The 12655-nt window shown below is 43.1% G+C and overlaps 1 protein-coding gene and 1 long non-coding RNA gene across 3 annotated transcripts; one reads left to right on the top strand and one right to left on the bottom strand.

Moving 5' to 3' along the window:
• The first annotated feature begins 284 nt into the window (after positions 1 to 284).
• Positions 285 to 8296, top strand: LOC135378535 (magnesium-dependent phosphatase 1-like). Its single transcript, XM_064611590.1, has 6 exons — positions 285 to 499; positions 552 to 612; positions 1325 to 1435; positions 1507 to 1614; positions 7884 to 7969; positions 8067 to 8296. Exons 1-6 carry the CDS (start codon positions 469 to 471, stop codon positions 8162 to 8164), a joined length of 495 nt encoding a protein of 164 aa, XP_064467660.1. The 5' UTR covers positions 285 to 468; the 3' UTR covers positions 8165 to 8296.
• Positions 8297 to 11105: 2809 nt separating this feature from the next.
• Positions 11106 to 12387, bottom strand: LOC135378536 (uncharacterized). Of its 2 annotated transcripts, XR_010418444.1 has the most exons (4): positions 12349 to 12387; positions 11934 to 12260; positions 11793 to 11863; positions 11106 to 11738 (listed from the first exon to the last, which is right to left on the bottom strand). It is a non-coding gene; the product is annotated as an uncharacterized LOC135378536 (long non-coding RNA). The 2 variants fall into 2 exon arrangements; XR_010418443.1 differs by having other exon boundaries at positions 11106 to 11863.
• Positions 12388 to 12655: the final 268 nt, after the last annotated feature.

The following is a 12655-nucleotide window of genomic DNA, read 5'->3' as shown; positions in this document are numbered from 1 at the left end:
GTTGAGACCTTGTCTGTGTTTGTCGTTTTTTTGTCCCCTAGTCTCGGGTTTTTAAGTTATGGATCCCTTCGTGAGCTTTTGCGTCCCTTGTTTTCGGATATATTTTTTAGCTATACTGACGTATTTTGCAAGGCAATGAATATCCGACGTGCGTTTTCCGTTTCTGTAAAAAAATGCCTTAGGTTGAATTTAATTTCTCGAGTGTAATTTCCCGCGTGTCCGTGGACAACTGGCCGGCGGAGGCTTGAACGGTAGACCAAAACCGAAACACCGATGGACGCAGGAGTAGAGGGGTTAGAGGTCGGTTTCATAACAGCACGCGGCAAAAGAAGCTTCGCTGCTTTTGACACCTAAACCTCACTTCATTAGCTTCTCATAGAAGTTCTTATTTTTTGACACAAGGCGATATTAGCCTAATCGCGAAGAAGCTACAATTTTTTCTAATCACCTGTTTGTTTCTCGTCGACGATGCCGCCAAAACTAATCGTGTTTGATTTGGGTGAGCCTTGTGGCCGTGTTCATTTCTACGTGAACGCTTCATTTGGTTTCAGATTACACATTGTGGCCCTTCTATGTGGACACGCATGTGACGCCTCCGTTCAAAAAAGCAAGGTAACAGCCCATATTGTCCCAATTTAAAAATCATTCATAGTCTCTATAGTCGCAGCTTGTGGATGTATAGAGTTGCTGTTGGACGCTGGCTCTCAGGCAATTTCTGTTGTATGCACATCGACCAGCCAGAGAGGTGTTTCGTGGTGTATTTCGAAGAGGGGAAATGAGAGTGAAATCCTCTTCGCTGTGTAAAGTTCCCGTAGATCCCATCCCGAAATATTTTTCTGGCGACGTTACTGCTTCTAGGTGTGTTCTATTGGTTTTATTCCTAGTGCAATGCAGATTTTCAACATAAAAACGACGCTTTTTTTTTTATTAATTGAAAAGCATGCCTCTCTACATGTATTATTCAAAGCGTATATCCCAGTAGTCTTGGTAGTTCTTTCTGCTGTCTCCCCTGTCCGTAGGTACTGCTTCAAATTGGTTTTGGCACGCTACGTATGGCCAGGGGCTGGTCGACGGGGGGGGGGGGGGGGGGGGGGGGGGGGTCTGGATGTCCAGACCCCCCCACACACACACTCAATTCTTGTCCTTACATAGAGTTTCAGTTGACTTTGGTAGTGTAGTAGCATGCTATCCCATGCAGGACTTCTGTCCACACACACACTCACAAAAATCCAGAATCCACCCCTGCAAATGAATGAGGTCTAAGATGATGCAGACTTTAGCTGTCTACAAATGTTTCAGTAACCACCTCTCTGTATTCCAATAGCAATGGAGACATCATGGATACTTGTGGACGGAGAATATCTGTGTACCCCGATGTTCCTGAGATGCTGGAACGCTTGAGTCGTGAACACTACACTCTCGGTATAGCATCGCGGTAAGTGTGAACGCCACAGAGTTGGGTCTTGAAGTGTGTACAGGTTATGGAGAATTCTTTCCCAATTACAGTACTGAGGAACCTGATGCTGCAAGAGAACTACTTGGTCTCCTTGACTGGAACAAGTATTTTACGTATCAGGAGATCTACCCTGCTTGCAAAGTTAGGCACTTTAACAAGTAAGCATGCTACATGGAACATACATATGGAATGGTACTAACCCTAGCAGAAGTGTACATGCTGCAAGTTAAATGCTGTCAAATACATGTGCACTTGAGAGTACCAAAATGTACCAACATGAGGATGCATGTCATCCTGTGGAGTTGTACCTTTAGAAGGTCAGAAAGCATGAAGCGTGGAACATGAGGACACCACAGCGAATTTCTCGGACATAGCAGGCTACCTGCAGACACCTTCGCAGTCTTGCATTTTCGGAGTAGAAATTAAGTGCCACTGCAGGTAAAATGCTGGTGTACCTGCATCATCATCTGCAGTTAGCTTGTGGAAACCAATATTACTGGCACCCACTACGCTGGCATTTTGCCACAATCTATCTAATTTCCTAATTAACTTTGATACTCTTTGCAGTTTTCAATGAGAAAAATACCTGAGGAAGTGAACTTTTTTAAGTAGACCCTCGCTGATTTGACCTTTCAGTGGGGCACCTGTGGTTTCACCTGAACAGGCATAGCTGACAATGTCGACGACAGCACATGCTCCTGGGAGTGCCTCGTGCTTGTTTCAGTTCCACTCTGATCTGATCTTCTCACAGTGTTGCAATCAGATTGCGGTAGCTGTTTCCACGATTGTCATTTTCCTATACACATAATGAAAATTGTGTTGGCGTGGATATTGGTATGAAAAGACAGCACAGCTCATTGGCCATTCCAACAACAACTGCAAAGATTAGAGTATTTAACAGCCCACAGCCTAGGAGGGTATAACAACACAAAATCACTAAAGGTCTTTGCTATACATCCTTTTAGCATGGGCTGGTAAATTTACATAGCTGTAACAACAAAATAGATAAAACAGCAAGCCAGCTGGTAGCATTTCTCCATGACAAAAACCCCAGAGACAAGGGCAGGGCCGTCACGAGGCTAGTTTGCGCCCAGGGCGGGGCAAATCTGAAGAGCCCCCCTCCAACTCCCTGTTGCCGTCAGAAACCGTGTGAACAAAGCAAAGAAAATGCTTATTTGCACTACAGAGACCGTAAATTCAAATTCTCTTCATTCCCGCTTTATAGAAGGTACGCAGAGTGCGTGACAAAATTTTTAACTGAAATCTTCCGAGTATCTCTGTCTGGTTATAACATTCCTGATGAGTGGAGGACTTCGCGTGTTGTTCCACTTTTTAAAAAAGGTGACCGGTCACTTGTGAGCAACAATCGTCTTATATCGCTGACCTGCATCCCCTGTAAACTTATAGGACATGTAGTGTCCCGAAACTTGATAAGTTTTTCTTGAGGCAAATAATATCCTTACGCCATGTCAGCACGGTTTTCGACGGGGCCTGTCTACAATTACTCAATTAGTAATTACTGTTCATGATTTCGCAAAGATGCTTGACAAAGCTCGACAGGTTGACGCGATATATCTAGATTATGCAAAAGTTCTTATAAGGTGCCCCATGTTAAACTTCTGCTAAATTTACAGCGTCTTGGTATCCCCGTAAACCCCTTGCCCTGGATTGAGGCCTATTTATCTCGTCGTAGACAATATGTAGAAATTGAAAAGAACGGATCCGAAATTTAGATGTGACTTCAGGGGTCCAACAAGGGTCAGTTTTGGGCCCATCGTTGCTCTTGATTTATATCAATGATCTGGCAGGCTTCCTAGGTTCAGAAGTATCGCTGCACATGTTTGCGAACGATTGTGTCCTATACACTGCAATTGATTTCAGTAGTGATCAACAACGGTTCAACCATGCATTATCTATGGTGAAATCATGGTGTGACACGTGGGACATGATGATAACATTGACAAAACTGTCTCCATGACCGTTACGAGTAAAAAGTATCCCTTGGAGTTCGCATATGCAATTGATGGAACTGTAGTTGCTAAAGTAAATCACTACAAATATCTAGGGGTCACAAGTACAGTGACTTAAAGTGGTCTAGACACATAGACAATATAACTTCGATAGCTCACCAAAAACTTGGTGTCCTTAGAAGGCATCTGAAGCATACAACTGTGGATTTAAAGCTATGAGCTTATAAGACAATTATTCTTCCATCCCTTGGCTATGCTAATATTGTATGGGATCCCTATGTGAAAAAGGATGTTGAGAAACTTGAAAAGGTACAGAAACTAGCGCTTCGATTTATACATAACCGATACGAGAGAGGAGTATTGCTAACTGATCTCTTGCGTAGGGCTAGACTTCCAGTACTGAAGCACCGACGTAAACTTGCTCGGCTTATGTTTATGCGGTCTCTTTATTTCGGGAGATTAGGCATAAGTCCATCCAGTTATATTTGTCCATTGACCTCGAGGACAACAAGACATTTCCATCAACATTCATTAACACCTATCTTTGCCCACACTAATAGATATAAATACTCTTTCTTTCCCCGGACTATTGAGGACTGGAACAATTTTCCGCCTTGCGCGTTCGCCTCTGATGATGCCTTCTCAACAGTAATCAGTGCTACATTTTAAAAGTTGAATTGCAGAGCTTATGTACTGTGTTATGATGAAGTTCAATGTTGCCAATCTATACCTTCAACCATTTGTATTCACTCCTCCATGAGCCCTTTAAGGCCTCCAGTGTTGTTGAAAATAAATAAAATAAATACTGTCCAACCAGCCAAGGCCTGCTCATACCGGATTTATGCCATTCTGTTGCAAAATATGTTCACTGCTGCCATGGTAATAGTCTGAAACAAATTGCGAAAGCCATAGTCTCGAGGCGTACAAATCATCGGTCGCCCTCAGGTTTTCGAAAGAGGCGATGCAAGGAGGCCATGTACCTGCCCTTTCACTTTCCCTTTTCCAAGATTCTGCTGATAATAGCAGCTTGGTTGCAACGCAGAGTTATCTGAAATAAGGACAAGAAGGAAAGAGCAAGGGATAGGTGACCATTTTTCTACCACTGTATCTCGCATTAACTTGACGGAGAAGGATCTCGGCCGACAATTTGCATACCTCAAAACGACAGTTTCACAATGTTTTTCAGCTATTACCAAAATACTGTGAACGTATTTTTATTCGCGATGTATTAATTTTTGTGAATTACGCATTCAGTCATTCGCAAAGTTATTCGCGAGTATTGAATTTTTGCGATTCCGTTTCCTTTCGCGCCATGAACGTAAATCTGTGTTCGCGAGTACAATTTTTCGCGATTTTTTAGCATAGCAAAATTCGCGAAAATTACGTTTACAGTAGTAGGGAATGTATTTTGCAAAGCAGTGGGGTAAATGCTGTAGAGAAGTTTCTATAGTCGTGTTCGGCTAAATACGGAAATAAATCTAGTCTGTCAACTACGTATGCAGACGGAGATAAGGAAGCACAATAGCGCACCAGGAGACACTGCACCAGGTGGCACTGCAGCGCCACAACACGTGTCATGTGGCCAGTCTTGAGTCAGTCAGTGAGTGGGTTACATTATCTCGCGGAGTAGCGAGTGTGACCTCTCTGTGTCAAGCCATTCTGTCTGCAGCGCAGTAATATTTTGAGATGTGACGGACAAGATTTATTTTCTCTCTTAAGTTGAACACGACTATAGATGTGCGCTTTCTGTATAATGTTCCGACAAGTACGTTTTTTACTAATACAGTAGGACCCCTTTATATGAAGTCAGTCGGACCACTAAAACAGTTCACTATATCAGTAGTTCATGGTTGGGGTTTCAACATATGTGGACTGTGGGCTTAGTTCACTATGTATGCAGAGACAGCAACGTCACAGTGGGAGAGGAAGCAACTTTCCCAAAGAAGGACTAAGAGTCAGGGAAGTCTTGCTGACACAATTCACACATGTCTGAATGGGAAGGGTTTCCTTCAAGAGCCCCTTATTGTGGTCGGGTTCTTGAGCTCTCTTATGGAGGTAGCTTGCCATACCTGTGTGACTTGTGTACGTGTGCGTTCCTTTTTGGTCCCTAGTCTTGGGGGTTTTCGTCATGGTCATAAGGGGGCGTTTCTTTTTTTTGTTTTTGTTTTTTGCCTACACAGAATTTTTATAACACAGAGAGCAGCATATGTGTCGTTTTAGCACTTTAGTTTTACGGCCAGGCGGACACCCTCTCGAAGAGAGTGTGCAACTACAAAAGGACTAATGACCTAAAATTCATCACGTAACTCTTAATTAGAGGATTTCGGGCAGAAACGAGATAGCAGATTGAGAGGCTATCCTCGTTGAACGCCATTCCACCTTTAAAAAATCCTGGAACACACACGTGCGTTAAAATATACAATCCCCGAATTTTGATCAACAACCGGGAACGCAGGGAGTCTGACATTTTACATCAGAGGGCCACGTGATTTGGAGCGATGGAGAAGATTGGAGTAGGTGCCGCTCAGCTGGCCAGATAAACCACTTTCCGGTCCAGATAGGACTCCATCAGCATGGGTGATGTGCCCTTGAGGTTCTCTATTTCGGTTTCGACTCATTTGCATACCGGAATTCTGCGGGGGATAGTTCAAAGCACGTGCTCTTTTCATTATTTGTAGGAGATAGAATGAATTTCAGTGAGGATTGTCTCCCATTCTGCTATCTCACATTTGCGTGAAATTCCCTGATTCGAGAGTTAATTAATGAATGTTAGGTAATGAGTCATCTTGTAGTTGCATACTTTCTTTCAGCTGAGGATGTCCGACTGGCCGTAGAGCTCAACTACAAAAACGACATCTATGCTGCTATCCTAGCTTTTCTGTGAAAATTATGTAAAAATGCTGAAAAAGAAAAACACCCTGTATAACTGCAAAATGATATGTTAATATTATGTATATTAATGGAGTACAGAGGGCCATCAAAAAAAATTTCAGTAAGACGTGTGATGAAAGTTTGTGTGTACAATTTACCGCGTAGCATGAACTGTTTTGATGTGTGCAATTTGTTTCACAGAAAAAAACTCACATAAACATACTAACGTGTTCGTGTGGGGTAGTTGGTACGTTCAGTTGACTTATCGCCACAAGAGATTAGTTACGTGTTCAACACGCACTGTTAGACTGCCCTAAGAAGTCAAGGAGCCCGTTTTTCCTGTCAACTCCCCTTGTGTATTTTTTTTTCTTACCTTTCCCAATTAAAATTTCTGTCAGTTGTCAGTAAGCAGTTGTAGCATAAAGTCTTTGTCCCTCATCTTTAGCTGTGCTCTTTTGTATCACATAAACATAGCTCCACGCGTTCACCCTTAACTCGCCACTCCGGGTATAACGAGGAGGAGAAGGTATGATGCCACATCGCTGCCACCGTCCAATCATCGTCTTCATCGTGGCATCGCCCATCCACAAAAGCGATGGGCGCGAGAGAGGCCACGAGAGTTCATCCGCCAGCGTCGGCACGTCAGCATGTCATGAACTCTTTAATTGCTCTATATTGCCTCACATGGCGCAGTTGACAGGATGAAGACGATGATTGGACAGCGGCAGTGATGACGATGCTGCTGCTGCTCACAGGGGGAACTTGTTCTGGTTCGCCGGTCAGTTGGGGTCAGCGCCCTGTCCCTTTGCCGCCGTCAACTGTAGTTTTGCCAGTTCCCCTGGAGAATTCGGATGGAAGGAGCGTCCGAATCATGACCGGGCGAGGAGCAATGCTTTTCAGAGCCCCGAACAGCCGAGTAGCAGACAACATTTCTCTGCACCAGTCAGCAAGTGTGGACCCTGTAGCGTCAGCGTGAGGCAGTTCAGAGGCTGGTATTGCTCTCCACCACTGCTGCACGCGGTCATTTTTTTGTGGCGTACTTTAAATTCAATTTGTGCAATAATTTTGACTCTGTGGTGCAAATTACTTCTCATGGTGCATCTTACTGGCCTACTTAACAGTTTTATAGGAAGAAAACAGGTTGTTAAAAGTGACTTCTGTGCTATTTTAGTGCCACATAAAATGTGTGATAGGCTTTGTAGTTTTACTGAACAATGTGGAGAATTGTAGGAAGATATAAAACATGGCCAAAGACAACGACATGATACTAGAAAATAACCCAAATGTGCGTTTATGCTATATTTACTTCTCATAACTTTCATAACACACACTTACTGTGTGCTGTTTAGATCTGCCATTTTTTAATTGAATGCCTGTTCTGAAAATTTACAAAAGAAAATGCTTTCTACATTTTACCTGAAGTACCAGACAAGTTTGAGTGCCACTTCACTTAAATTTCATGTTACAGGACACTTTTTTTCTCTCTCTCTCTCTCTTTTTTTCCTGTGAGATATGACAGTCATGCATGGCATATGTGTTTGACACTTTGCCATCTGAAATGCACAAACAAATAATTATTGTTTCAGGTTTGCCTCAAAAACAGGCATCCCCTACAGAGACATGCTATTTTTTGATGATGAATACCGCAATATAAGAGATGTCTCAAAACTGGGTAAGCCTTATTGCTTGCGACATTAGTGAAAGAAGAATATCTGCAATTGCACACTCTGTTTTGTATCTACAGGCCAAGTGTATCTTCTACATTGCAGGTGTCACATGTATTCACGCACAGCACGGAATGTCAAATCAAATATTAGAAGAAGGTCTGAGAAAATTTGAAGATTTCTTGATATCTCCTGGCCTATAGTTCCCACATTCACTTCAAATGCAAGTTACGCTTGAAGAGTGACACAGAATTTGTCTTACATACAGTATTTATGGTTATTTATTGATTGACTCATATATCTGCAATAAATTAATTCTACCATCTGGTACATAATTTTCTTGTTTGTGTATTTTCCCTGCAGTTTTTTAAGACCAGTATCAAATTGGAGCACAGGAACGTAGTTTTTGTCAATGCTGGCAGCATTTTATATTTCAACAGCCTCATAGAAACATGTGCTCTATGTACGTGTTTCTCAAATCAACAGCGGCAGTTACATTCTTCATATCGACCATATACTTCTCCCCATTGAATGCATTTTACTGCTGGTGAGGTGCTTGCACCTTATTCATTGCAACTCACAAAATTGACCAGGATTGCATTGCCTTGAGAGCTCCATGTGGACAACACATTTCTCCAACTGCATTGAGCAATTGCTGAGCCTCGCATGCCAGCGCGGGTGCACTTATACAGGGTGTTTCAGTCAAATCCCTGGGCTAAAGAATTTGAGAACTGGTGCACCAATCAGAGAACTTTCTTTTTTACAAGTATCTGTCCGATACCACCTACAATGAGCAGTATATGTTGTTGGGCTAGTTGGTGCATTACTGTACAGAGGAATGCGCTAGAATAGACGACCACAAGGTAGATGCAGACAGGACGAGCACTTACTTACAACTAACTCTAATTGGCATCAGCCGAACATATAAAGGTTCAAAGGAGCAACAGAGTATAACCGGTTCAGTCCGGTGATTACACTCGAGTAATAAGTAACAAAGTTATCTCTCATCACCCGTCTAGGAAGCTCATTTCAATTATGTGTAAGTATATCGAAGTGTCGCTTACACATTTTTCACCTAGTTTTCTTATAGGATAGGCTTCTACTATCTCCCGTGCTGTCGCATCCCTGCTCCTGCACAATATTTTTGACATGTTTAAAATCGCTTCGCACATGCAGCTTTTACAGTGGGCTGGCAGATGTACAAGGGAGTCATTTTTTACAGACAGTTCATGTTCACGTAACCGTTGATTCACTCCGGCCGGTCTGTCCTACATAAACCCTACCACAGGTGAGGGGTATAAGATACACAACTCCCACCGCGCACTTCACATAGACATTGTGGTGTTTCTTGCCGCATCCCTCATATTTTTTGTTGTTTTTCCTCCCTGTACACAGTGTGAATCAGTGAGATGCGCTCATTATTTAAATAGCAATTCAAATGAGTTTCGTGAAAAACAACTTCTATAACGAGAGGATAGATAGGTAGCAAGCAAGCTGGTGGTATACATCCATAGCTTCTATAAAACAGGGTGCTATCGGCAGTAAAATGGGTACTACCCCTTTTGGGACCTTCAGTGGGTACCTTTTAGAGAAAAATTCTGCCACCAAAACATGGAATTTGTTGCAGTTATTAACTGGTTTCAGATTGCATAGTTTTGTAGGGGCTGGTCGCAGTGAAGCGCAGAAGGATGCTCATCCACTCCCTTGTCCACCAATGAATTACGTCCTTACACCAATGAATTATGGCCAACCACGACAAAAATATGTAAACCGAAACCAATTAATTGCTGGAACCAATGACCTGCTTCACTGGCAGATTTTTCTCTAAAAAGTGTCCACGAAAGGTCCCGAAAAGAGTAGTACCCATTTTAATGACGACGTCGCCTTGCTTTCGAAGTTATTTTTGTCATGAAACTAATTCGAATTTTTATTTAAATAATGATCGCCTCCCACTCGTTCACATGGTGCCCTGGTTGTAGGCGATATCGGACAGATACTTGCAAGAAAGAAAGTTTTTTAATTTGTGCACATTTTTGTGAATTATTTAGCCCGGAGATTTAACTAAAACACCCTGTATAAGTTGCTGTCTTTGCGTACCCTCTCTGGTGTGTGACACATAGTGCCAGGGCACATGAAAGCCACATGGCAGTGTGCCACCGAAGGCATATCGATATGCCAAGAACTTAAAGGGGCACAAAACAGGTCGACGAACATTCTCCAATTATTATGCCTAATGAAAGAATGTAGCTCATGATATCCAAATATGAAATTCTTTTGCTTCCAGCGAGCGTCTTTAACATGAAACAATGCAATTCAAAGAGCATAATCCGTGCGAGCCTCTCCTTATCCTTGGAACGGAGTCACGTCACTATACTCCAGCGTATAGCAACGCCGAATTCTAGGCGCTGGAGGTGGGGGAGATTTCGCTCTCGTAGCCAATGACGGACCCCACCGAGACAAGCTGCAACTCGCGAGGGAACCGGTTACGGGAACATTTCGGTGACCTCGAGGAGCAATACAGCACAGAAAACATAGTGCGCACGTGAAATAGAATATTGAGGGTTTTTGGTACAGTTTGAACTGGCTACCTTAGATTGGACAAGTGGAAATACGTTTAGAGTTGACCTTACTACTCGATATTACAAAAAAGTTAATGTATAAGCGTCCCGCATTCTAAATGATTGAAGATGCGCGACGTCAAAATGATGTGCCGCTATTGTCGCCAGGACATCGCAGGGCGGGGCATGATGGCGAAAGAGTGCAGTGAATATTTAGTCGGTTTGGAGCCATTATTTACTTTTTTGCGACAACATTTTTTTTTAAACGTTTACCGTCGGCAAAGTATCACAATGTATTTAAAAAAAAGTGTGCCTTGTACACCTGTTTATTGCCCCTTTAATTTTTTAACTTCCTCTCAGGGCTGAACCAGAACATTGCTTAAAAGCTGAACCAGCTCAAACGGGAGAAGAGATAAGCAGATAAAATAGCAGGCAAGTTGGTGGACGAGATCCATGACGACTACAGCCTTGGGCACAACAACAGCAGGACGCAACGTAACACGCTTTATTCACAGTACTGTACGTAACACACACGTTACATAACTCAGCAGTTACAAAGACCACACCATTCACCTTTTGGACATGATAGAGAAAGACCTTTTTATTTCTGCAAATTCACAATGTTTTAGCGGTTGCACATTTCTCATCTGAAATGCCGGCTGCCTTTCTTCCATGATGCTACATTTGCATAACGACTGTAATTATACTGGTGTTTCTGCTCAGATAATAAGATGGAGACGTACCTAAGTCCTGCTGGAACTTTTTAAAGAGACTGCAGGTGTTGAACGGAGAACATACAGAAGCGTTCAAATAAATAACTAGTATGTATTTGTACATAAAAGTAAAATTTGTAAGCATTAGCATGTTGGGTGAAGCAGCTCGACGACACGGACGAAGGACATAACGAACACCAACGCATATGTTTGTCTTTTGCTCTTGTCGTCGAGCTTCTTCAAGAACACGCACATGTACCAACCTGTTCCCACATGCTGATTCTCCACCCATGCCAGATATTATTTTGAGCTCTCTTCTTGAAAACAGAGAATAAAACCCGAAACAGGGAGGAAAGGGCATCACACAAATGTGGCGCGCACCCTTTAATGACAAACACATCTACACTCCCAGCAACCTCCTGATGGGTGGAGAGAGGGAATAGAGAGGACACCAGCTAAATCTCCCTAAACTCCACTAAAGCTCATCCAATAGGGTCATGCACCTTCTGTAGAACAAAAGACAATTGGCTAGTGTACAAAAATAAATAAACAATACTTACAGGGCCGTCTCAAGTACGCTCACATTGCAAAATCTAGTGCACAGTTTTGGCCAGTGGTTTGTTGACCACAACTGAAAGGCGAAAGGTAACACATTAGTGAACAGTGCACAGAATTTTGTGTTTTACTGCAGTTGGACGAACCAAAGTGTTGGACAGATGTCGTGTGCATCGTAGATATCGTGTTGCAGAACAGGAACATTTGGTGGCCCGTTTGCGCAGGTGTTGAGATTTCTCGGTGATGTCCACAGTAGCTTCCGTTTGGGCACGAGCTACAGCCATCAGCGCTCCTTCGGCATAGAGCACTGCCAAAGCTGCACAGGACTTTCTTCGACGTTTGTGCAAGGACAGATTTGCATAGAACAAAAGACACACGAGGCATGAAATCTTGAGTACCCCGTGCACGGACTAGGCAGTGCAGTCTTGCGGACCAAGAATTTGTATGATGGGGATCCAGCCTTGGATAGCATTCTGCATACATAGCAAGAGTCAATTGAAGCAAAAAATATATAGAATAAGAGGGGGTCAGGACATCCAGACTGCCCCCCTAGATATGCACCTGGTGCTGTGCCGACATCAGACTGAGGTACAGTGGCATCACTAGTGGGTGAGAGGAGGTGGTCTGTCCGTCTGGTGTGCGCCACACCGGTACCACTGCTTCTCTTTCTCTGGGACTCACTGCTGAGGTAACGAGGTGAAGTCGCCCTTATCAGAATGATGGTGTTGTGGCAGTGATTTATCCAGACCCCCTCGCCAAACACCCTCCAATTTTTTTCTTTGGGAAGAGGGACAGCTAGCTGTCGTAAAGAAAAAAAAAAAAAACAAGCTGTCCCCCTTCCCAGTTTTTTGCGACCCCCCTATGCTTG

Source organism: Ornithodoros turicata, chromosome 1 (assembly GCF_037126465.1).
Source record: "Ornithodoros turicata isolate Travis chromosome 1, ASM3712646v1, whole genome shotgun sequence".
NCBI lineage: Eukaryota > Metazoa > Arthropoda > Arachnida > Ixodida > Argasidae > Ornithodoros > Ornithodoros turicata.
The sequence above is the reverse complement of the archived record's forward strand: the minus strand, read 5'-3'. Positions and strand labels throughout refer to the sequence as shown.

What these genes read in the sequence shown, in the direction of transcription:
- LOC135378535 (XM_064611590.1), top strand. Translation starts at nt 469, where the DNA reads ATGCCGCCAAAACTAATCGTGTTTGATTTGG. An exon ending in ACTCTCGGTATAGCATCGCG is followed by an intron (nt 1,436 to 1,506) that starts GTAAGTGTGAAC and finishes TCCCAATTACAG; the next exon opens with TACTGAGGAACCTGATGCTG. An exon ending in AAGAGATGTCTCAAAACTGG is followed by an intron (nt 7,970 to 8,066) that starts GTAAGCCTTATT and finishes TCTACATTGCAG; the next exon opens with GTGTCACATGTATTCACGCA.